The sequence below is a fragment of the Perna viridis genome, chromosome 14 (genome assembly GCF_037379345.1).
Source record: "Perna viridis isolate PV_CMFRI_1.1 ecotype Kerala chromosome 14, ASM3737934v1, whole genome shotgun sequence".
Taxonomy (NCBI): domain Eukaryota; kingdom Metazoa; phylum Mollusca; class Bivalvia; order Mytilida; family Mytilidae; genus Perna; species Perna viridis.
Genome location: NC_142458.1, coordinates 34090025 through 34117353, shown reverse-complemented (window position 1 = coordinate 34117353; position 27329 = coordinate 34090025). Strand labels below are relative to the sequence as shown.

At 32.2% G+C, this 27329-nt stretch overlaps 1 protein-coding gene across 4 annotated transcripts; it reads left to right on the top strand.

Annotated features, from left to right (window-relative positions):
* Positions 1-1600: 1600 nt before the first annotated feature.
* Positions 1601-25752, top strand: LOC148599084 (serine incorporator 1-like). Of its 4 annotated transcripts, XM_088561608.1 has the most exons (14): positions 1601-1710; positions 7574-7738; positions 9358-9584; positions 10036-10115; positions 10651-10788; positions 11774-11850; positions 12951-13044; positions 13304-13390; positions 14483-14624; positions 16016-16089; positions 17511-17531; positions 20728-20742; positions 22685-22835; positions 24478-25752. In XM_088561608.1, the coding sequence occupies exons 1-14, from the start codon at positions 1690-1692 to the stop codon at positions 24614-24616; spliced, it is 1431 nt and encodes a 476-aa protein (XP_088417734.1). In that variant the 5' UTR covers positions 1601-1689; the 3' UTR covers positions 24617-25752. The 4 variants fall into 4 exon arrangements, with proteins under 4 accessions (XP_088417734.1, XP_088417736.1, XP_088417735.1 ...); XM_088561610.1 differs by lacking the exon at positions 17511-17531; XM_088561609.1 differs by lacking the exon at positions 20728-20742.
* Positions 25753-27329: the final 1577 nt, after the last annotated feature.

Genomic DNA, 27329 nt, shown 5'->3' with positions numbered 1-27329 from the left:
CGATGTACTAGGTGTTTTTTTTTCAATAATAAAAATGAATATGATAACAGAGTTTCATTTCCTAAACATCATTTGTTTATGCTTTCTACACTTAGGAATGTTGTACATGGTAACTGATTTAAGGAGCCATACCCGGATGCTTATGTTACTCTTTTTTTTAATTTTTTTTTTATTCTTAACTATATGCATTTACAGGAAAATCATTCTTGGAAGTGTTCTAATCAGTAATTGACTATATATATATAAACTCGAACTCGTACCGCTGTGACATCAATGGCAACACCGCCTGCACAAAGTCCAGCGCCCTAGACCACTCCGCCAGCTAGGCTATATAAAAAATAGCTTTCGCTGGCCGGGTCATTCCTCCTCGTAGGATTAATCTAGGGCTGTAACTTAGTACACGATGTATGGTAGTACGGGACAGTTCATTTAGCGAAAGCTATATTTTTTTATATAGCCCAGCTGGCCGAGTGGTCTAGAGCGCTGGACTTGCAGGCGGTGTTGCTGAATTTTTCAGACCTTTCTATACGTTTACGTATCTTCCTTGTATCAATTTGATCCGATGGAGCAGTGTAGCGAATAGAGTCGTCACATTCTGAGATGTGTGTATAATATTGACTTGTTGTGACATGCATCATTAATTTGATCATCTAGGCTAAAAACCACTAATTCCACTTCCCATAGGCTTCTATGCTAATTTCACAATATTCAATGGCTTCTCTGGACTTTACCTTAACTTTAACCTGCAGAAGACTATATATCAGCATGATTCTACATATGTCAGCTCACAATCCTCAGAATGGCATGTGGGGTTAGCAGACTTGCAGTGCAGTACTGGTCACTGGAAGTGAAGTGTCTATAAATAGCATGGGAAATCCCAGTGTTTTCACAAGATAGGGGTATATTTAGAAATCATTATGGAGATTAGGCTTCACATCACAAGAAGCAAAATGGACCTATAAAATGTACAGAAATGTTTTTCCTTTCAGAAACTGTTTAAATTTTTTAAATGAGATGAGAACTTTTTTCACAGCACTATGAGGAACAGGGGTAATTTCTGCGTAGGACTATTTTTGTGTACGTTCCAAATGCTCATTGGTTGAATTGGTGGTCTGTAACCTCTATCCTATATAATAACACCTAAATGAACTGTCCCGTACTACCATACATCGTGTACTAAGTTACAGCCCTAGATGAATCCTACGAGGAGGAATGACCCGGCCAGCGAAAGCTATATTTTTTTTATATTTAAGATGCAATTTTCGCAAATTAAATTTGAGAATAATTTGTCTAGAGAAACAGGCTCTTTTCTAAATTTGGTAGAATTGCAATTAAATGAAAGTCCCCAAATTTCACACCTATATAAAAGAGTGGGTTTTGTATGTATGTGGTCAAATCTATGCAAACTTGCATTAATATTAGGATTCATAGATAAAAAATCTTTTTTTTGCAATTTTTAATACGCTTAAAGAGATTTTTGTACAGCTCATTTTGAACCCATTTTGATGCACAGAATATGTTCGTGTCCGTGTCGGAATCCGGTTTTTTCCTTTAGTCAACGCTTGGTATTTTGTAATAAACTTGCGCAGTAAACAAAAACAAAGACATTTGACTAACCATCAGAAGATCGTGACGGAAGACTAGTATAAGAAAGTTTAAGGAAGGAGAGAGCTTATCAACTTTAAAACCATGGGGTGCATTATAGGCTCCGTAAGTTACCACCCAATCTTCTAAACTTGTTGAAAATAAGTAGCGAACCACAAGCAGGAAACGAGGAACCGAAATGAAAGTCATATTGTACAAATTGTAGTCAATTATGGCCAACCGACTTTTTGTTTTCCCCTGTTTAACAAGTTCATGCCCCATATTTAGTTAAAGGTCTGAACTGATTGCTAATATTTTTTCTTTCAAAGATGAGCTTTCATTGAGGAATAATATTTTGGTGAGAATTACTTCTGTCTTGAAAATGGCTAGATCTACTAGTTACTCTGACCAGTAGCCATTTCAAGGGTTCAATACAATCAAAAGTGCCTATCAGACAGTGTTATCTTGATCTCCGTTTTGTTAACTTTTTCACACATAATGTAACCGCAGTCCCATTAGGGGACAAAGGGGAAAGAGTAATCAAGGGAACCAAGGTTATAAGGTTATAGCGGAAATCAAAAGAATATAATCCAGGGACAAAGACCAGACATGGAAAACAGACACACACAACAAAGAACATAAAGTAACTAAAATCATACATACAAAGTAACAAAAGTAAATGAGCAACTCAGACTCCACTAAGAACTGGGAGCATGGACCAGGTGCATCTTTGATTTTTTTTTTCAATCTATGCATTACAAAGCATTTTATTAAACCTGCCTGATGTTTTAGAAGTACTTTATGTAACAAGCATGTCTGCAGGTTGGCTACGGTTACTCGCATTAACCTGGAAAAGGAAACAAGAAATTTTTATTGTTATTTAAGGGACTAATGGAGACTAATGGCCTGATAACGATTGCCAGGTGCTAACCTGATAATTATTATAACTTGGTGTTCACATTACTCAAAAATGTTTTGTATTTTAAAACCATGTTTTTTTCTTTTTTTTTTTTTTCGACCCAGTTAGTTTGTCTTTTATATATTCTTACTTCACTCAACCTCACCATATGAATTTTGATGACTTTATTTTTTGCATTTATTATATACATGTATGAAGTGACTATATATGTTTTTAATTTATAAAATGTGTAAACATGTTTTGTCTATGTTCATGAAATCCCAATATTGGGGGAAATAAAGAAATGAATGTATGAATTCAGCCTACACTGGCTTAGATGATGTATTTTTCTTTAATTATACATTTTATTTTTATCTTTGGTCTGTTTGTAGTCATGTTTAATTCATAGTGATCAAAATATAAGACAAAACATTAATGGTAAAAATATAACATATAAAATATTAAACGTAATTATTCACATTTTACCAACATTCATAATATTCAATACCAATAAATAAATGAAGAATGACAAATATACAGTGTCAAGTAACAATGGGAAAAATAATTGTTACTTGCATGTAGAATAAAACATATCCGCAACCAGTAATGGGTCCGAATATTAGGCTCCATTAGTAGAGTTAAATCTAAAGCAAAGTATCATGACGTGGTGCCATGCCCTTTATTCAGAATGCCATGCCCTTTTTTCAGGATGCCATGCCCCTTTTCCAACATGCCAGTTGCCCTTTTCGGCCGCGAAAATGTGCTTGTTAGAATTTTAGCCTTCTCGAAACCACGAAATTTAGCCACCATTTTTGTTGTTTACCTAACCCGATTTTTAGGTCAAATTTTTTTCAAAATTACTTGAAAACTTTGAAATCAAACCCACAATTGGCATTTCAATTTCATTTCTTTAATTAAGAGAGTCATAAATCTGACAAAAGGTGTTAATTGCTGTCTAAACAGGTAAGGCCTAAGAGTACATTTTATGACAGGTAAATAATCTCTGAGAAGCAATCAGCTGAATCCCTATTGGATCTACCACAATTTTATGAACATCCAATCATTTTGTAAAGATTAAATTCTACTCCTCAATTAATTTGACTATACTGTCATCTGAACAGGTCTTGAATTTGTAGAACCACGTGTGTAAACAAATTTTAAAATGATCAATGTTTGTACAAAATAAGTTACATTTGTACCTCTCCTGCAGTCTTCACATTTCCTGTAATTTCAACAATGCAGTATTTTTCCCAAAAGTTTTGTTTGCAATAGTTAAAAAAATATTATTCCTTTCAAATAGTGATAATTTTGGAAATTCAGTTTCAATATTTTTGAATATTTGCTACATTTCCTCATATGCTGCACCTTATGGTAGCATTTAATGGAAAGTAAGAGTTGCCCAAGTTACCCTCCATCTGTACTCGAGAAACTGTACAGCATCATGCTGTCATACTTTCCACTTCAGACTTTTTTAGCCTCAAAATACTTGCTGAACTGTAGAATTCATGCTCACAACATGAACATGATGAATACTAACTCACCTTCAACTAACATTAATGGAAAGAAGGAAACGAGTGTTTAATGTATTAAATATCAAATAGTAGAAATGTATTTGATTGTAAATAAATTTTTTCATTTATTTTTTTTTTAATTTGAAAAAAAAATTAAGAATTTTAAATAGATTTGAAGGAATCCAACACAAAATAGGGAGCTAACAAACTTCAACTATAATAGTGCATGCACATGTTGTTCAATTGAAAGAGGCCCTTTAATGCTATAGTGATTGTCTCATTCATACATTACAACAGTAAAACCCACGCAGTTTGCATAATATGTCCCGAAAATGTCGATTCATTTGTTGTCCCGAATAAAAATCAATGGGGATTCTCAAAAGTTGGAAGATATGTGACTTTCTCAAAATAAGTTTTAGTTAAAATAAAAAAAGTGTTGTAATTCAGATGTGTCTTTGATTTTTTAAATTGTATAACAATTTTTTAAACCAATCAATGTGCCCTAAAAATCAAACTTCTCGACTAAAAGTGCCGATTTGAAAAAAAATTGCCATGCCCTTTTCTAATCGTAGATTTAACACTAATTAGCCTCTCAAGTAACTACGATTATTTTTCTTATTTTTACTTTGCAGAGTAACTCTATCCAGTGCCTCTTCAATATTTGTATGTCTATTGTTTTTTAACAGTCTTCCTGTTGTTTTTTATATTGCAGCTCGGACGTCCAGAACACTTGACCTCACTAGTTGGTCCTGAACACTTGAACTCACTAGTAGGTCCAGAACACTTGAACTCACTAGTCGGTCCAGAACACTTGAACTCACTAGTTGGTCCTGAACAGTTGAACTCACTAGTTGGTCCTGAACACTTGAACTCACTAGTCAGTTCTGAACACTTGACCTCACTAGTCGGTCCAGAACACTTGACCTCACTAGTCGGTCCTGAACACTTGAACTCACTAGTTGGTCCTGAACACTTGAACTCACTAGTTGGTCCTGAATAGTTGAACTCACTAGTTGGTCCAGAACACTTGACCTCACTAGTCTGTCCTGCACACTTGACCTTACTAGTCGGTCCTGAACACTTGAACTCACTAGTCGGTCCTGAACACATGAACACTTGAAATCGTTAGTCGGTCCTGAACACTTGAAATCACTAGTCGGTCCTGAACACTTGAACTCACTAGTCGGTCCTGAACACTTGATCTCACTAGTTGGTCCTGAACACTTGAAATCACTAGACGGTCCTGAACACTTGACCTCACTAGTCGGTCCTGAACACTTGAACTCACTAGTCAGTCCTGAACACTTGAAATCACTAGTTGGTCCTGAACACTTGACCTCACTAGTCGGTCCTGAACACTTGAACTCACTAGTCAGTCCTGAACACTTGAAATTACTAGTTGGTTCTGAACACTTCCTCACTAGTCTGTCCAGAAAACTTGAACTCACTAGTCGGTCCTGAACACTTGAACTCACTAGTCAGTCCTGAACACTTGAAATCACTAGTTGGTCCTGAACACTTGCTCACTAGTCGGTCCAGAAAACTTGAACTCACTAGTCGGTCCTGAACACTTGAAATCACTAGTTGGTCCTGAACACTTCCTCACTAGTCTGTCCAGAAAACTTGAACTCACTAGTCGGTCCTGAACACTTGAAATCACTATTAGATCCTGAACACTTGAACTCACTAGACGGTCCTGAACACTTGACCTCTCTAGTCGGTCCTTAACACTTGACCTCACTAATCAGTCCTGAACACTTGAAATCACTAGTCGGTCCTTAACACTTGACCTCACTAGTCGGTCCTGAACACTTGAACTCACTAGTCGGTCCTGAACACTTGAACTCACTAATCGGTTCTGAACACTTGACCTCACTAGTCGGTCCTGAACACTTGAACTCACTAGTCAGTCCAGAACACTTGAACTCACTAGTCAGTCCTGATGGTAAGAAATCTTAAGAGAATAACCCTCACTAACTCATCAGCCAGTTTTTAAAAACTGAAACCCTATCATTTATGAAAGTGTTGGCTAAGGTAATTACAGATAATATTTAAGGCATCACTAATTAGGTAGATTTAATCTAACATGGAAATGATTGAAGTTTGAAAATATTCAGAACTCAATGTGATGAAACTACATGTATCAAAGAAAATTAGATGAAAACAAATTATTGACCCAAGAACCCAGAAAGCTTTAACACAGCCTTTTTTTGTAATGTTAACAAATCAACAGAACCTTCTGAAAAATTCCATAGAAAGTTACAAATGTATGTAAATTTGCTTTTGGTCAGAAACAAGTGCAAATTTCAATTTACTTTGCACATGCAAATGTGTCTAGGTGAATATTTTGTCTAAATTCATTTACATATGAATGAAAAACAAAATTTACATGCCCTTTTTTCACACAAATAAAGTGAGAATTGATGTGTATGTAATGAATGAAAGTAATATCTTTTCACCTGTTGATGCACACAGTTACTCAGTTGTGGAGGTCAAGATAATGATTTGCTTTTGAGGTGTGATCTGTTTAGCATGCATAGTTTACAGTCTATTAACATTTACATGTACAAATGTATATTCAGTGTTACAGTGCCATGCACACTGCAGCTACAAATGTTATAACAGTAACCATCATAGTGAATATGTAAATACATATATCATGTAACCTGATAAAAGACAATACTTTACTAATATAACTTATAATGTACATGTAATTGAAGGCACTGTCCCATAAAATTCTGAAAAATAACCATCCCTAAACCCCCAAAATCTAACATTTCACCATTTGATAAGCAGGTATGAAATAGACATACGAATGCTTAGCAAATTTCAGGGGAATTTGCATGTGTGCAAATTTGCTCACATATGTAAAACTGGGCTTTAGAATATTGTTTTCAGCTTGCCTGTTGTTTTGTAAGTTAAGTGTACAGGTTAATCTATATTTAGAATATTGTTTTCAGCTTGCCTGTTGTTTTGTAAGTTAAGTGTACAGGTTAATCTATATTTAGAATATTGTTTTCAGCTTGCCTGTTGTTTTGGAAGTTAAGTGTACAGGTCAATCTATATTTAGAATATTGTTTTCAGCTTGCCTGTTGTTTTGGAAGTTAAGTGTACAGGTTAATCTATATTTAGAATATTGTTTTCAGCTTGCCTGTTGTTTTGGAAGTTAAGTGTACAGGTCAATCTATATTTAGAATATTGTTTTCAGCTTGCCTGTTGTTTTGGAAGTTAAGTGTACAGGTCAATCTATATTTAGAATATTGTTTTCAGCTTGCCTGTTGTTTTGGAAGTTAAGTGTACAGGTCAATCTATATTTAGAATATTGTTTTCAGCTTGCCTGTTGTTTTGGAAGTTAAGTGTACAGGTCAATCTATATTTAGAATATTGTTTTCAGCTTGCCTGTTGTTTTGGAAGTTAAGTGTACAGGTCAATCTATATTTAGAATATTGTTTTCAGCTTGCCTGTTGTTTTGGAAGTTAAGTGTACAGTTTAATCTATATTTAGAATATTGTTTTCAGCTTGCCTGTTGTTTTGGAAGTTAAGTGTACAGGTCAATCTATATTTAGAATATTGTTTTCAGCTTGCCTGTTGTTTTGGAAGCGCGGCATGTAGTTGCTGTTGTGCTGCCTGTCCGTCATGTAAGAATTCTACAGCAACAAGGGTTGGTTACTCCTTGATGTTGATTGTTGGGACTATCGTTGCCTGTATCTTCCTCGCACCAGGACTTCGGGATAAACTTGATGATGTAGGTACTTCACTGATAGGGGTTAACTCAATTGAATATAACAAGAATAGGTATATGTATATGTATATGTTAAATATATGTATAAATGATTTCGGTTAATATTGTCATGGTAAAATACAGTTGTGTTCTCATTTTTACTGGGACATCACACTTTCATTTGATTGATTAATTGAAGGAGTTTAAATTGACTGGAAGTTATTTGGAACTATCAATCCATCTGCCAAGATGGAAAAATCCATTTTTCAATCGTAAAGTGCAGAAAGAGACATATCATGACTAAACAATGACATGGTGGGGTACCACTTTTAGAGTGGCAGAAAATTTCTTTTCAGTCTTTAATATTTTTTATATTTTTTTTGTGCATTTCAGTGGTAGATCTTACCACTCACAATACAAAAGAAAGTAACATATAATCTCTTATAGAAAAAGTATATTGAGAACCACTCTAGAAGTGGTACACCACTATGTCCCTGTTCAGTCACAATATTTCTCTTTCTGTACGGTAAATATCTTGAATGTAGAAATCAATATTTAAAATCATCTGGATTGTCTGTTTTTTTTTTAAACAAATAAGATAGCTGCAGTAGATTTTTAATTAGCCTTTGGTGTTTTATGTACCATTTAAGTTATAAAAGACACATACATGTATGAAGCCACCTTGATCTTGAAATGCCTGTTTGGAAAAGAAAATTGTCTAATTACGTGTATGAATAACACATTTCACAATTTTTGAAAAAGATATGGTCGCAGACTTGTAAGTGTGCATCACATATGTTGTTAGAGGATACATGTACACTGTACATCCTATAATTTAGTCCCTCACACATGCAGCTGTGGAAGGGGCGTTCCATTAAGGACATTACATGTATGTATGGAGAAATTAATTGGAAAAAAAATAAATTGAAAAGAGTTTTATCTTTGCTTGAGATATATTTTCTATATACACAGCGACAGTCTGATTGTTTTTGGACATACATGTATACAAATGTATGTTGATTCAGTTAATTTTATTTCAAAGGTTGGTAGAATATTGGGGCAGTAATATTGAACATAAGTAACTTGCTTCTATTTAACATTATTTAAAAACAGGGATCTTGGAACATTAGTTCTTTTCTTAGACTCAATATTAAAAAAAAATTACAAGAATTGTTTACCCAAGGAAAGTAAATTGTTTTATTTTCTATAAATACAAATTTAATTAGTATTAGATAAATATTTGTTGGTGTGTACATTAGCTGCTTAAAACTTATCATGTTTTGATTTTTAGGTTCAAAATTCAAATTTTGTGTTTTTAAAATATGGCTGTGTATATTAAAGTACATTCAATATACATGTATGTTTACTGTTTTTATATTCATGTACCTTGAATCCATACAATCAACCTGATTTTTTTTGGTTTTGAACTGTTAGAACAAGATCTACACCATGCAGTCAATGGATTTACAATTGTTAGAACATGTCTTTTAATTGAACTTAAGAATTTCAGTGCCATTCTTTAACATTGTTAGTAAAATTTTCTGATTTTAATGGGGTATTTTAAGCTGAAGTAAAATACCAGGTGCATGGACCCCCTCTAACTTCAAACATTCCCATAAAGCTTTATTGTACATGTATTTCAGATACCAGGTTTGTGTAAGAATTTTATAGAGACTCGGATACCAGGGACAGACTTTGATATATTTAAACAGAAGAACTCAACAGAGATGAAGGAATGGTGTGATAGTGTAGTGGGATACCTTTCTGTATACAGGATATGTTTTGCTATGGCGGCATTCTTTTTTTTAATGGCTCTTATCATGATTGCTGTCAAATCGTCTAAAGATCCTCGATCTGGGATACAAAATGGGTAGGTCAAGGATGTTCTAAAATATAAGTTCTTGTTCAGTGTTGATCATTCATATATTTATTTTATATCATATTATTTTATTTCAGAAGTAACATGCTTTCTGATTGTACAAAAAACTGTATATCATCTCATAGTCCAAATTTTGTAATGTGACCATGATGTCATCAAACTTTTTTAATGATTTACTTGTTGAATTTTGTTTCTAAATTAAATTATAAGAAATGACTGTTATTGTCAGTCTATTTGAAATAACCACAAATCATGTTGTGCGCACATGAAAATAATATGCTACACAGGTTATCAATTGTGCACCACATGACTGAGGTTATTTCTTCATAAACCAGAATAGAAAAACAGTCACTCTTAAACGAAATTTTGAATATTGATAGCTAGTGAAGTGACACTCCTTTTTGATAAACATGTCAAAACTATATGATACTGTTTGTTACAGATTTTGGGCTTTCAAGGTCCTCATCCTGATTGCCATTTGTATTGGAGCTTTCTTTATTCCTAGAGGAGACTTCGGCATAGGTATATTAAATCCATCTATATGTATAGCTGTGGGTGATTTAGACATGTTTCTATGAAAATTTGACACTTTAATTTTATCTGAATTGGTTTTATTGTGTGCTTTCATGCCTATATTGTCTGTTTCCAAATTCTTGTATTTAAAGCTGATCTGATATCCAATTTCCTTAAGTTTGACCCTGAGTTACCTTGCTAACTCAAGTATTATTAGGTGTTGCAGCTTAGTAAGTGTTTATCTAAGTATTGTTCAATGAATTCGTCTGATTTTATAATAACGATATATCATTGTAATAAGTGGTGATATTTCTTTATATTTTCCCTAAAATAAAGCTGCACAAAGAAAAGAAAGAAAATTGGAATTTTCATGTATATATATATTTTGGAATTTCCTTAATACCCCCATACTCCCTTCCCCTCTCCCTCCATTAAAAAGTGTCACCTCAAGGCCACCCATGGATCTTCATGTCTCCAGACATTTAACAAACCTTAGCTCCTAACACTTTAGAACATTGCAATGTCAGTTATGCTCACATTTCAGCCTGGATGTACATTGGACTTATTGGTGCCTTCCTGTTTGTGCTGATACAGCTTGTCCTAATTATTGACTTTGCACATGGATGGGCAGAGAGTTGGGTGGAGAAATATGAGGAAACTGAATCCAGGTGTTACTATGTTGGTAAGTAGAACAGGAAAATAGGATTTTCCCATTAGCTTTTAAACCCTACAGTTTTATAGGTCTTTTCAAAGATATATCGAAGTTAATTGCTCTGTTAATGTATAAACATTCTCATTTGCTAATTTTCATGGATTCTGTCAAGGGAATATACCTGCTGGTATCAAATATCGTGGTTTCGAAATATAATAAGCATATTATCGTTAAATATAAATTTCACAGGAACTATATTTTAGTCCTGATCTGTCCACAACAAAAATAGCATACTTTAGTATACTACAAAATTTAATATATTTACACTTCTCAGTGCATAGTTCTTAAAAATGCTATGTATTTGTGTTAAGAGAATTAAAGCAATATTAATTTATTCTTAGCCAAAACATGATTTAGTTTAGGAACATTTCATAGCAGGCTGAAGGCTAATCAACATGAATGATTTTACAGTACCAAACAAATGTTTACAGATAACCATGGTTACCCAAATCAACCAATCAGACTATTTTTTTTTTTAATATTCTTTCATTGACAGATGACAATTGATTTTCATGATTTATATATATATATATATATATATATATATATATATATTTATTTCTCTTAATTAATTTTTTTTAGAATGATGCATAGAATCAATTATTAGTAAAGATTATGATAAGTTCAAAATCTTTTTGAATACTATTTACTCATAGATGTTTGGCTCTAATTAATATTTAGACAAAAAAATTAGAAAATCCAAGTATCAATCATAAAAATAGAATTTTAGAAGTTTTTCTGCTTTTGTAAGGGTATCCTGTAGCTTTTATAAAGGGCATAGTTATCAAGGTGAAAAAGGCACTGTAGAGACAAATTGGAATGTAGATTTTGCCAGACTTAAGATCTGTCTTGAGAAAGATGACAGTAAAGGTCGGGCACTTATAAGGGTACTTGTACCTGTTCCTCTTAAAAAAAAAAGCATAGGGAATATTATATTATAGTTCATCATTTGTAGGTTTATTCTTCTTCACCATTGTATTCTATGCCGTGGCACTGACAGCTGTGATTCTGTTCTATGTCTTCTATGCTACAGTGAGTATAAATTGTTTCTAGTACAATTCACAAATGAAGAAAACAATTATAAGGTAGACATAGATAGAAATGAACTATTGAAAAGATTTAAAGGAACTTTTGATTCGATGAGTAAAGTACCAGGGTATATTTAAGGGTTGAAACTCTCTATTATGATAAATGTAAGTCTAGGGCATTTTAACAGGCCATCAGGCCATAGCAAATCCCCCCTGGCAGAAGGAATTTACAGACAATGTTACAATTGACTGTTATCCTTTGTGAATGTAACATCATGTGGCTAATCCACTGTTTACATGATCCTGATTGGCTACCAATAATTAGAGATTGTCTTTACCACTGATCTGAGGCTAATAAAAATAACTTAAAATAGCAATGTTGATTCCAATTGGTTAAGTGAAAAAAAAGTACATGTGTGTGTAATACTTTCTACTGTCAAAAGCAAAATATACGAACTTGAAACACACTCATTTCAGCATTAGTGTTTTGTCTGAAAATGTATCACTGTTAGGATTTTCAGTTTGAGAAAATTTGAAAAGCTACTGTAAAAAAAAGCATAATGTCATGGTGTCAAGCTGATGCAGTTTTAAACCCTTCTACACTTTGTACAAAGTAAGGAAAAATACAACTGATTCCAAAAGATACTTACTTGGAATTCATAGTCTCAAATCTGATACAAGACATACAGATATAACTTTGACATCATGACATTTTGACATTATGACACTTTGACATTATGACACTTTGACATTATGAATTTCTTGCACACTATACAGATTCTGTAAATTTATCATATTCACTGATGTCATTTTTTGTGGTTTCAAAAAATGGTCAGAATTATATTATGTTAAAAATCCATTTCGTGGATAAATTTTTCATGCTTTTCTGTCCACCACATGAAAGTAAAAAATAGTACGCCACAAAAATTGATATGTTTACAGTAATTAATACTTGCATATGGAATGTCTCACAAAAGTGTGATTTTTCTCAAATTGTGAAAAAATGAAATCAAATTTACACTTGAATGAAGAAATTGTGGTGATTAATTAACACAATGAATTTCACATTAATTTTAAAAATGATGTGATTTTCCTGTATTGTAGGGTGACTGCACTCTTCACAAGTTTTTTGTCAGTTTTAACCTGATATTATGTATTGGTGTCTCTATACTTGCTATTCTGCCTAAAATCCAAGAAGGTGAGTGACTTGCATTTTTACACTTTATCTCAGATTGGGTAAAATTATCTTAAGAACAATTTTTGTGCTGTGCCATTTGAACCTAAGTTTCTGTTCAGAATTTCAGAAGTGATTGTGTGAAGTGTTCTTTTGCTTTAGTGCTGAAGGACTAATTAGGTTGAAAGTAAAATCATTACCAAGAGTGGTTAAGGACAAATTTGTGGACAAAAAGAATTAAGCAGTGGTTAATTACCAATGAATATATCATTATTATTTTCAGTGAACCCTAGATCAGGACTTCTCCAGGCCGCTATCATTTCTATTTATGTCCAGTATCTCACCTGGTCAGCTATGACAAACAACCCAGGTAATGATTAGGGTCAGGGGTTAGTGGGAATAATTTTTTATCTCTGTCCAGTATTTCACCAGGTCGGCCATGCTTAACAATGAAAGTAATGTCAGTTTAGATAGGAAAAGTATCTTACTACAGGTAGTTATCATTTCTTTTTATGTCTAGTATCTGACCTGCTCAACTGTGACAAACCAGGCAATGCTTAGGGTCAAGGGTCAAAGGGGTTCTACATGTCTTACTTGGCTACATGTGGCAAATTAGGGATCAGGGGTCAACATATCTCTAAAATTTCTCTGAGCTGACAGCATGTGCCAGAGAAAGGATAATGATTTGATCAGAAAAACAATAATAATGAAAACTTATTAAAGGTGCATTCGCTTTGTTTCTGTTCAAATATACCTTAACTTTGAATTATTTCTACTAAATTGTACTTTTCCTGTATAGCATCATTCGATATCCACAAATAAAATGCATTAAATACATGAAATAGATGTCTATATATTTATTGTCTTGCAAGACACAAAATCGACCTAGATAAATTCGTATGCATGTGACTTCTGGAAGACCTTAATCCGCGCATGTGCTAAATTGGTTGCTTCTTTAATAACAAATCTGATTGCAAAGCGAAAGTGGTTATTCAACGGTAAGGAAGACCAACAGACTCAAGCCGTAAAAGAAAAAATGTGATATAATGTGGCACAAATATGGTCATTATTTATTTGAAAACTAATCAAGAAATAGATGAAATGATATGAAAACAAGACAAGTGCTTACCTGTGTATCCCTTATTGTTATTTTTTTTCAAAGGTTAAAGTATTTTTAACCCAGGTGAATGTCCAGTCGGCAATATTCGGAAGTAATGGCGAAAAATTATTAGAGCAGAGCTATCGATCTTCTCTGATCAAAAAACATTGTTTTCACAATATTCTGTAGGTATTATTGACATTTGTTACTTCAATTACATTACTACTTGCTTATTTCATTGAATCAGCAAAATTCAGTAGAATCAAAACTGAACAAATTTGGCAGCTAATGCAGCTTTAAAAGTGAATATTTTATATATGATCTGGCTTTTAGGAGAAATATTTTTTCTTTATTTTTTTTAAGACAAAACCTGTAACCCCAGCCTGTCTGCCATATCTGCAGGAGGAGCACAGGGAGACAAGGCCCAGATCTGGACAGGGAACACGTTTGACTGGCAGAGTATTATTGGACTATTTATCTGGCTTTTTGCCATCCTTTACTCCAGGTTTGTTTGGAAAATAGGTGGAAACTTTTTAATTTATATACATGTACATGGATTGAGTGGTACTGGTGATTAGTAAATCTGTAATCAAGTCACTCGCTACAAGAGGGTTTTTTTTTTGTCCCCTTTTTGGCAAATGCCGAAGGGGATTTAGGTTTGCACTCCATCCGTCCGTCAGTCTGTCAGTCCATCAGTCACACTTGGTTTTCCAGACTTTTTTTGTAATGCCTCATCCAATTGATTTCATATTTGGTATATAGTCTTATCATGACAAGTTACAAGTTAAGTTCGAATGACATTACGGTGGAACGATTTTTACAGAAGTTATGGCCCTTGGACATAGAAAATTTCATGAAATTTTATGTTTTCTGGACTTTTTTTGTAATGCCTCATCCAATTGATTTCATATTTGGTATATAGTCTTATCATGACAAGTTACAAGTTAAGTTTGAATGATGTTACGGTTGAATGATTTTTACAGAAGTTGTATCCCTTGGACATAGAAAATTTCATAACATTTTATGTTTTCCAGACTTTTCTTTGTAATGCCTCATATAATTGATTTCATATTTGTTAGCTAGTCTCATCATGACAAGTTACAAATTAAATTTAAATATTATTGCGGCAAAATAGTTTATAAGGAACTTATGGCCCTTTGACGTAGAAAATTACATACAATTTTATGTTTCATCATTTTGATGCAAATTGCTGCTGTCATTCTAGAGTTATTTGCCCTTTAATTCATAATAACAAAGTTTTTTTTCAACTTTCCAGGTGATAGAAAGAGAATGTCTTTATGCAGCTTTCTGTAATGCAAAAATGTTATTATATACTGTACAATGAAGCTCAGGTTTGATTTTGATGGAATTTGCTTTTGCTGTTCAAGAATTATTTTCTCTTGATTGTTAAAAAATAACACCATCCATTGTTAGTTCACATATATAAAAAAAATCTCATAAAGGCAATGAGTTCAAAGGCCGAAAGGGGACACTGTATTGCATCAGCAATACTGTCAGAATGCTTGGGGTTTTTTTTGTTCCAAGGTACGAAATTTTTTGGTTTTTTTAGATAATAATTTATTTTCCAAAGTACAAAATGTAAAATGATTTCTGATTGGATAATATTTTTTTATACCTGATGTACTGGTACATTGTATTAAGTTACATTATGTTTTGGTAATTTTAAAACCAATATATATACACATACATGACCTTTTCCCCAATGTGTGAGTTTCCCTCTGCATTACACTCAGGACTCTTAAAACAATATTTTTTTCTAAAAAACATGGGGAGAAGATGCTTTTGAAAACAACATTGTATTTCTTTCCTTTAATCTCACTAGATGTTTTGAATTTAGTCGTTACATGTGTCAGTTATATAACTTTGTCATTACAGTATCCGAACCTCCACACACAGTCAAGTTGGAAAGCTAACCATGTCAGAGAAGACCATTCTTCAGTCTGATTCAGGTCAGTATATCTGTTTATTTCTTGTCATTTTTTCCCAAGCAAATTACAATTTCTACAGAAATCTTGACGTTTGAAAGTCTGTTGACTGAAAAGGCAGGAGTTTTTTTTTTTCTTATCTTGAAAAGTATTGACATAAACTCAAGATTTCTCTGTTAAGATATTGTCTATTGATGTGTATTATGATAATCTATACCAGTCCTATGTCCGATGATAGAATTAATGCTCACATCATTGCTTTTTGGCTAGAGCCTTGCTTAGCTTCAGGTTATACATGAGCATACTTACTTTGTATGACATAAGATAAGTGTTGTTAGGCCAAAAAAAATACGCTAGGTTCTCAGGCACTGCTGCACCCCTAGAAACCCTCCCGCATCTGCAATTTTTATAACGGTAAAATCCGAGTATTTCAACTTCTCAACATCCCGTACATTTACAGAATTGTTCAATTTGATAAAATTTTGGGAAAAAAACAAGAAAATTTGCTTCTGATAGAAAAAGTAAAAAAGCCTCCCTCCCACATCAGTTTTTTTAAAAAGTGGCGTGAGAACCTAGGCATTTTTTTGTATGGCCTTAGTACATTCAGTATTGTGTATCTGAACTTGGATGTCATTATTTTCACTAGTATACACTTGAAGAATATTCCATAAGCATTTGTTTCAAGAGACAGTAATAAATTAGGCAATTATGTAGATGGTATGGTTATTTTTATGGTTATTTTTGTTTAAAAAAAGAACTGTTTCAGATCAACAAATTTATTTTTTTAAGAGTGACATTTTTATATTTAGAAAATTTATTCATGCTGACCTCTGACACACGTTCTTCATTGAGTTAACCAACAATATCAAAACAGTGGAAGTTACAAAGGAGATTTCATTGTAAATTGAAGGTTGATAGCAGGATCATGACCTTTGTACTACATTTCAAACACTCAAAAATATTTTTTTTTCATTCAAATCTTGTGTCTAAATGAATTGGTTAATGCAAACATACTGTTCATTTTCATTATAATTTTTTTTTGGCAGGGAGGGGGTAGAGCCACACATTGAAAATCTTTTCTACTCAATCTGTTTTAGCTGCAGTTGGTATAAGTGAGTAAGGTTTTAAAACATAACAGAAGCACATACCAAAAACTTGATAATCACAGATTGTCTAATATCATAGAAAAAGAAAATCAAAATTCATTTTTTGAAATTACATTCATACAGTATGACATGAAATTATCCTTTTTGTGTGTATTAGTTCAGTGATTTGCTTAGCTGGTTTATGAAGTTTTTTTTTTTCTTTTTTTTGTTGACATCAAAGTTTCCATCAGAAAGTTTACATGTAAGGTCTTGAAATTCATGAAAACGATAATAATTGGTACACTATCAAAACAAATGAGAAATACATAGAATTTATACTTTGTTTCATTACTACAACAGGCAAGGAAGAACTTTTAGCTGGTATGAAAATGTTGTATATTATAAGTTTATTGCTTCTATTAAGAATTGGTTATTTCCATGTCTCCGTCTTTCTTAGCTTCACAGCATCAATTTAACTAATTAGAGTTCTGTTTTTTATCTGATATTGTACTTTTAATTCTTCAGCAATAAATGTTTATCTATTTGCGGAATGATTTGGGTAGTACTGTTTGTTCCACTTTTTATCCAGATCTACCATCCACTTCCTGTTATTTCGAATGTCTGTCTATAATTTTATGAGTAAGCTTGGGAAGACATTGAGGATTTAGATTTAAGATGTGTGGCTGTCAAAACATCTTTATAACATGCTTCAAAAGACCACACCTGTAGTAAAACTTTGATAAATTCATGACCAACATAGATATATTTTTACCCAATTTTACTGAGTCACAACTGAATTTTGCTCCATAATTATTGCCTTTTTGTCTAACACCTGTAAGCTGCATCTTTTAAATAAAAATCAGGAAACTAGTCTGAATTGAATTCAAGGATGTGACAGCAAAACAACGATTGAAAGAAGTTTCCCTGATTTATTTCATTATCAACGGAGTTGCTTCCAATTTCAGTAGTCACAATGGCTTTTGTTCTACAAAGTGCAATATAGTGTTATAGCATTTTAATATTAAAATGTAAGCTTTCCATGAGAAAGCTGCAACTGAAAATTTTCAACAATCAATAACTCCTTTGAAATCCATAGCAATCCTTCCAGAAATTTAAGCTTTTTACTTCCTCAATGGATCATGATATATTATTTATCTCACCAAAATTTCACTGGCCTAAGGTGACTAGAATTAAGAATTCTAGAATATTGTAATATTCAAGAAATTTGTAGTACACACTTCTTGGAATAACTCAAATACTTACTAATGACTTTTTGTAATACATCTGTACAAAGATCATCAACATAAATGAAAAAGAAACATACATTTGAGTCTTCATTAGGGGTACAAAGAAGCTATCTGAGGTCTGGGGTATTTCAGACTTAGGTTCTTTGAAATTCCATTTATCTAAGTCTTGAACGTTCAACCTTCTAATTGATACGTTACTGAAGACTTTTATAGAAGTGAACCATTGATTTGAAACTTTTCACCCTTAAAAGTAAATTTAAACCTCTGCTCATTTGTTTCTGAGTTATAAGACTTTAAAATCTCTACTTGAAAAGACTGTCATTTGATCTCTACATCGTTGGGTTTTCTTAGAAATGTTTCTATAGAATGTTAGAAAAATGAGGTTTTTTGACAAAGTTATCTGTCCTTGAAATGTGCATTTTCAGTGCTTTTCAATGAAATTTTTATTCACTTTACCGAAATGATATTGAAAATCTTATCTATTTTCATTGATTCTGATTGCGCAAATATTCAAATTAAACTTTAAAAACAAGTTTTTTTCATGCCATGTTTCACCTACTACCTGATTCTTACAAAGTCTGACACTGAAGACTTTTGTTCATTCATTAAATCATTATCATATTTAATGCCATTGGTCACAAACAAATTAAAATGATTATCATACAAAATCAGTTGTTCATGAATAGCCAATACTGATAGAAGCAGTAAGCTTTTCTGGAATCCCTAGCATGAAAAATTCTACACAGATTTATTTCAATTTCCCATAATCATTTCATGCTCACATCAATTATATGATTTTAATCACTTTGCTTTTAATTTGAATTATGTGCATTTTTCAGCCATATTCCTGTCAGAATAAAATTGAATGTTAAAATTGAATGTTGAATGTAAAATAGATATTTTACATGTATTTATTTACAGTATTTTACATACCATCAGTTCTGTTGCTTTGTTGTTAGTAGTGCAATATTCATTTTGTTCAATCAAATATATCCTTAAGTATACAGGGATCAACCTGTCTCTCAGTATGTCTGTCTGTCCAAGTACCTTAGAAGCATTCCTTGTACACTGCTTAGTGTATTTTATAAGGTTTAGGCATCATATACATGTATAGAAGTGAGTGAAGGCATTGCTTGTAAAATGGAGGTAATCCAACTTAAGAGTTTTACATAGTTAGGTTTTTTTAAGCAGAACCCCTTCTAATACCTTAAATCATAAATGGATTTTGATGAAATTTTATAGGAATGTCAGCATGTAAAAATTGATTTTCTGATTTTATAAAAAAAACAAACATTTAAAACATACAATTTTGTAACAGCAATTACAGATCACTGGTTTATTTACATGATTGTTCATGAAGGGTGATAACAAAATCATCTAAGAGATAATATCTAGGCAGTATTTGAAAGAAAAGTCTGTATTACAAATGACAATTGAAGAGTCATTCAAAGTTTGATCTAAAATGATCATTTCTATAAGTCACAAACAACTGGCCTTTATTGTAATTTAGTATAGTACATTAATTATTAATCATATAGATTAATAACAATAGACAATTGTATGTATGCATGGTATTATCTCTATATTTGTTATATTTGAAACTGTTCCAGAATTTGATTTTCCAAGTTTCTTTTGTTAAAGAAGCTCTTTTTTATCCCCCACAAAGAAAGTTCAGGGGTGTAGGAATCGGCCTATCTGTCTGACTGTCTGTCTATCCACATATCTTGTAAACGCAACTCATCCTTAACCGCTCAAGGGATTTTGATGAAATTTTGTAGGAAGGTAGGCTATCATATGTAGATATTCTTGAAGGAATACAATGCAGAGGACTCCAAAATGAGATTATCCATTTTAAGGGTTTTACATGTTTAAAAAACCTTGTCAGTGCTACTCCTCCTAAACTGCTTTAGGAATTTTGTTGAAATTTTATAGGAAGGTTGGATATCATATGGAAGTTTTCCATAGGGAAATAATTACTGTCTGGGAACTGCAAAGGGAGATAATCAAATTTAAGGGTTTAACATGTTAAAACATTGTAAGTGCAACTGCTCCTAGACTACTCAAGGGATTTTAATTACATTTTATAACAATGTTGGACATTAAATGTAGATGTGCATGAAGGAATATATTTACTGTTGGATAACACAAAAGGGAGATAATCCAACAAGTGTTTTACATTTAAGTTCTTATAGTTTGTTTTTATGATATAGTTTATTTTGAGGACATAGTTTGTCTTTATGATAGAGTTTATTTTGAGGACATAGTTTGTCTTTATGATGTAGTTCATTTGAGCATGTAATATGTCTGTTTTTGGTATCTCCTGTTTCCAGATGATTATAAAACCAGTAAGTACCCCCACCTGCTGTGTGTTCTCTTCCATGTGCTGATCTTTCTTTATCTTTAGAGTGTGAATGTAGAAACTTACAGTAGAACTCAAGTTTTAGAATTTTGCTACAGGTCTAGCTGTTCACTCAAGTTTCTTTTGTGAAATAGAAAGTTATATGTCTGATATTCCGTAAATTGAGAAATTAATATCGTTATTTATGAGCAGAAAAATTCAATTACTTTAATTTTTGCATTTACGAAATAAATCTTGCATATGTAATGTTAAAAGTTTTCATTAATATCCATTTAAGTCAGTCACATTTTTTGTGATAATAAAAAATTTGTAATGATTTCTTAATGAAAACATTCATGAGATATTGAAAGACTAGCACTTAATTCATCATATACTAAGGGGAAATAACTCACACTTTTGATGTTTACCAAGGGGAGATAAGTCTTGTTTTTGTAAACTTCCCTTGATAATCCAATAGTAAAAGATTGATTGAAATTAGAGTAAGGAAACAATTTTAGGAAATTCTTAATTTGAGAAATTTGATAAAAAAAGTACCATTGTACCAGTGGTGACATTGTGTCATTCTGTTTCATCAGCAAGAACTGTCACCAAATATAATACATTATTCTGCAATGGTTTATATATTATACAATGTTAGCTACTAAAATGAGTTATTTACCTTTGAACACATGTTTTCATAAGGCAGCCAACAACTTGTTTTACATGTATTTGAATATTTCAAGTAATACATGTACATGTAAGTTGTGTTTCCTGCTTCAAAGTAATTTTTCAGTGTGTGTTACTGTTTTTACTAACAATTGTTTATTATTCTAACAATGTATTTATATTAACCAGACGCTTTTATCATTTGTAGAACTTTCTTCTATCTCTATTTTTCCGTCCATGTACATTAGTCAGATGTAGCTTTTTGCTTGTATGAACATGACACTCGAGTATAGAATATTAGGCAAGACACTTTAATGTGTGGTTAGATACATGTAGCTTAATGATGGAATTAAGTATCAGTCTTTATAAAATTCTGACAGGATTTGATTCATGCATGTCAAAAACCCACGGAATTCAATTTTAGTTATAAACAACTACAGACCACAAAACAGTCTATGTACGTCATTCAGATAAAACTAAATAGATAGTGTTTGAAATGGCAGATGAATGTATGTTTTCTTAAAAGTTCTGACCTTAATACAGGAAAGACTCAACATTATGTAAAAGTATGACATTTGTTGACTGATAAAGCATAGTTTGGTGGGTTTTTCTGCACCATGAATGACCTCTGCTGTCACAAGATTTATATTGACTGGTACCTGAATGGATCTTAGGATGCTGTCCATGGAGGATGTATAGGAAACAGGTTCTGGGATTTAACAGTGGTCTTAAGCTAAACTTCATTTGTAATTTAATACTTTGTTTAATCTTTCAAAAATGTCATTGATTTTTAAACCTCTTCATCTTAGTATACTTGACTACATTGTTGATAAGTATGGCAGTTTAGTGTTCACTTGAAATTTTTCTGTCTACATTTTTTACCAGCACATAAATAGTTTTTATCACTCTTTGTTATAAGAACATTTTGTTTTGTTTTGTTTTATTTATTCACACAAATGTTTTGACTAATAGTGTGTAAAAGTTTTTTATTGAAGCATTTAATTTCACAAGCAGTGTTGCTGTAGCTGATATTTAAAGCCAGGTTAAGAATACAACCTTTCACTATATTAGATACTTAGATTATGCTTTATACTCTAAATCATTCAAAAAGCAATGTGTTATTTAAGATGATAGTTATAATGTTTGTAAATGTAAATTATAATCTGATGATGGCATTGTTTTTTTTGTGCTTGCATCTTACTTTTTACAGTGCTGATTTCAGGACTCCTATATGATTATTGTTTTACTTTACACATACTCACATTTGAACTTTGACCTTGCAGGATCAGATGACAGTGGTAAGGACTCAGAGAAGGGAGGTCAGCATGTGTACGACAATGAGGAAGATGAGGTTGCCTATAGTTACAGTTTCTTCCACTTCATGCTCTGTCTGGGATCACTCTATGTTATGATGACCTTGACTAACTGGTACAGGTAGGTTGTCAAAGTTACAATTAAGGTGACCTTGACCAATTAGAACAGGTATGTTGTCATAGGTACAGCTAGGGTGACCTTGACCAATTGGTACAGGTACGTTGTCATAAGTACAGCTAGGGTGACCTTGACCAACTGGTACAGGTACATTGTCAAAGTTACAGCTAGGATGACCTTTACTGACTGGAATAGGTATGTTGTCATAGGTACAGCTAGAGTGACCTTGATCAGTTGGTACAGGATCATTGTCATACTTACAGCTAAGGTGACTTTGAAAATCTGGTAGACATCTTTGTCAGATGAGTCATTAAGCAACAAATAGAAATTGAAGAGTTCAAACTGGTTCATATTTAAGGTAACAATGTAGTAAACTTTGACCTTTCAATTAGTCTCAGGTTTTGACTTTAAACCTTGAATCTGTCAACATATAAGTCAATATGTATTATCAAATTACAATCAATGCTATTCATTCATCTCAAAATTACCACTTACAATAGATAACGGCCATTGAGGAAAGTTAAATCCAATTTAATGATCTTCAACATAAATTTGACTTTTGAGACTAGTGTCAGCAGTTATATCTTTAAATTTTCTATCACAGAGACTGTGTTTTTCATTGTATGATCACAGACTACATGATAACAATATTAGGGAAGGATTGTTTAAAAGTGTAAATTGACTGTAATAAAAGATATGATAAACAGGAATTATTCTTATCTTGATAGTGATATTGACTACCATGTAGATTTTTGTTCAGCATTGCTGCTTTGGAGTTTTAAAGTAAAGTTAATAGTATTTACGTATAATATGGTAAAACCACTACAAATATCCAATCATTTATCTACTTGCTATGATGTTTGTTTGTATTTATCACTCTTTGACAACAGCAGTGTATGGCAGGCTCTATTTATGTCACTTCCAATTTGTAGATATCTTTTATTTCTTAAAAGATATCTTCTGTGATGTTCAGTTTATAAGATATCTTATTAAACATATAAGATATCTCATAAGGTATATAAAGTTTATGAAAGAGTAATCAGTGGAACAAAGATTCCAGTGGAAATAAAAAAAAATTGAATCCAGGGAAAAGACCAGACATAGAAAACATCCTCACAACAAAGAACATAAAACAACCAAAATAATATGTACAAAGCAACAAAAGCAAATGATCAACTCAGACTCTCTTATAAAATATCTCATTAAAATAATTCTGAAGGATATCTGATAAAATTTCTCATTAAAATGATTCTGAAGGATGTCTTATAAAATATCTCATTAAAATAATTCTGAAGGATATCTGATAAAATTTCTCATTAAAATGATTCTGAAGGATGTCTTATAAAATATCTCATTAAAATAATTCTGAAGGATATCTTATAAAATATCTCATTAAAATAATTCTGAAGGATATCTGATAAAATTTCTCATTAAAATGATTCTGAAGGACGTCTTATAAAATATTTCATTAAAATAATTCTGAAGGATATCTTATAAAGTATATATCTCATTGAAATAATTTTGAAGGATATCTTATAAAGTATATGAAATATATCTACAAATTAGAATAAATATAATTATGGCATGACATATAAAACATGCTTAGTCTGTCCTACCAGTCAGCATTTTATATTTCTATTTCCAGCCCAAGTTCTGATTTCAAGACCCTCAATGCCAACATGCCATCAGTCTGGGTGAAGATCTCCTCATCCTGGGTCTGTTTGGCTCTTTATGTCTGGACCCTTGTTGCTCCACTGGTACTCAGAAACAGAGACTTCAGCTAGATAGTAAACAGACAGACAGACCTGTCTTGATTAAATCCTTCACTCTCTGTAAAAATTGAGAACTTATTACAATGTTCTGACACTGAAGGATTCTATTTAAACAGGTTAATCTGAAAAAACTTGATATTTAAATGTAATGTTGGAAATTTTGTGAGCTATTTATAGTAATTGGATATTTTTAGATTTTGTATCTGTGTAAATGCGTCTTTGATTTTATGCACCATGTTAATATGACTAGACAACAGAAATTACTGTACATTCAAAACATTATTGTGATGTAATTATGTATCTATGCCAACTTCTAAAAGATGTCATTAGTACCACAATTTTTTATGAATGAACAGTATTTTTTTGTTATTCCTTATGTTACTAATTGTAAAGACATTTTTTTAAGCACAAAGATTTGCTTTGTATTATAAACTAGCTAATTCTATATTATACTCTATTACTCAGTCTTACTATTAATTAAAAACAACTGTTTTATCTGTTGTAGCAATTTTTCCTGTGCAATGTGTTAAATAAGAGTAATTTAAATTTGACATTTCAAATCAGAATTAGATAATACCACCTGGTACAACTTGCATCTATTTTTGTGGCTTGAAAAATTGACTTACAGTTATAAAGTTATGGCCTTACTTGGTTTCACTTTTCAGAGTAACAAATTTGAGGTGTGTATAATTTAACTTTTAACAAAAACATAAAGAAATTTGGTTACCAGTAATCATTGAGTGATTATATATTTCTAAAGCTGTGATATGTTGTCTTTCCCCTGTATTGTATTCCTCGTTCGGTATGATGACATGTTGTTATTGTAATCTGTTTTTGGTTTGTGAACTACTCATTTTTTGTCACTTTATGGAAACTCTTGAACATAAAAATATTCTCAGTCTGTCTATAACTCTTGGTGTTCTGTAATTTGAACAAAATGAGCCCTATATCTTAATGTTTGTCATACATGTATTTATAGTAAATTAAAATGAACTATCAGTCTCTGTAAATGGTATATAAATTATTCTCTATAAACTTAAAACTAAGAAATAATTTTTTTGATTGACTCAAGCAAGATGAACAATATTTTGACACTTTCTATAAAATCACTTTCTATAATTTTTGAAATCAAATAAAAATAGAAGTTTTGTTTGCAGTTATTTATTCGTTGTAATTCAATATATGGCTAGTAAACCTAAACCATGAAGGCAGTTTCCATGGCAACAGAGATGACTGATGCTGATGAACCTAAAACCATGAAGACAGTTTCCATGGCAACAGAGATGACTGATGCTGGTGAACCTAAAACCATGAAGACAGTTTCCATGGCACAGACTGATGAGAGGCATAATCATGCACTCTATCAAATTAGATAAAAATCCATATCAAATTCAGACTTATGGTAGAGGTTATTGATACTGTAGAAAAACCCACCCACCAAACAATGCTCTTTTGGTCTACATATGCTATATTTTCACATAACTATAGTTTCATAGGATAAATTCCAAAAATCACATAATGGGGAAAAACCTATTTGTGAAAAATACCCTTATTAAGGTTCTTCCAAAGTCAAAATCTATGCAACACACCTGTACACATTAAATTGCCAATGTATTTATTATATTAGAGTATTGTGGACAAACCTCCTAAAACACTTGTATACAATACATACTTCTCTATGTATTTCTCCTTTTGGCTTTGGAGGTACATTCTGTTAGGTGATTTGAGATTTTTTTGCAAAATGCACAGGCCAAGCAAATTTCAGGGCAAATTTTCTCCTTGATATTGTGTGTAGATCCTAATTTTGGATTGATAAATATTATTGCATAAATAGGAATTATTTGATTTTTTATTGTATTTCTTTGTTGAGGATATGTCTGTTTCCATGTCTGGTCTTTTCCTTGGGTTACATTCTTTCCGTGCACACATTATTTTTTCACTTTAAATGTATTCCCCCATAAAAAAAAAACTAAGATAGTTAATGACCTCCACAAGACCTTAGCTATTTTGAGATGAAAGGTTTGTTACCATTGCTTGTGTAAATTATAATTAAAAAAAAAGTATTATGTGAATTTACATACATTCAGTATGGTCCATGCTCCCAGTTTTTAGTGGAGTCTAAGTTGCTCATTTACTTTTGTTACTTTGTATGTGTTATTTTGGTTGTTTTATGTTCTCTGTTGTGTGTGTCTGTTTCCATGTCTGGTCTTTTCCTTGGGTTGCATTCTTTCGATTTCCGCTTGAATCTTGGTTCCCTTGATTATTCTTTCAAATATTTTTGAGAAAATAATGAAATGCATTATGAAAGGTGCAAAGTATGAATTTCAATTTGTGATCTACTGAAATAATGAATACTTCGAAATTCGTATGTGTGTAAGAAAAAGAATGTTTATATTGCAATCAAAATAAATATGATTAATTTACATAAGGAATAATACATGTAATTTTACAAAACAACATAATGTGCGTCCTTGATTTTGACTTTAAAAACCTTGATACCACATCAGGCAGCCAAGTCGAGACTTTTTATGACCTGGCGACTTAAAGTCGGGAGTTGGGCACATCAATAAATACCTGTTCTTCTGTCGAAGTATGGGTTGTCCGCCTTCCGGTACATATATCTCTTCCCAGAGTGTCCGATCTATAAATTAAAAAAAATGGTAGGATGTTTATGTGCATAATGGAGACATGCAGGGTAAAATGACTGATAATTCATCAATCTTCG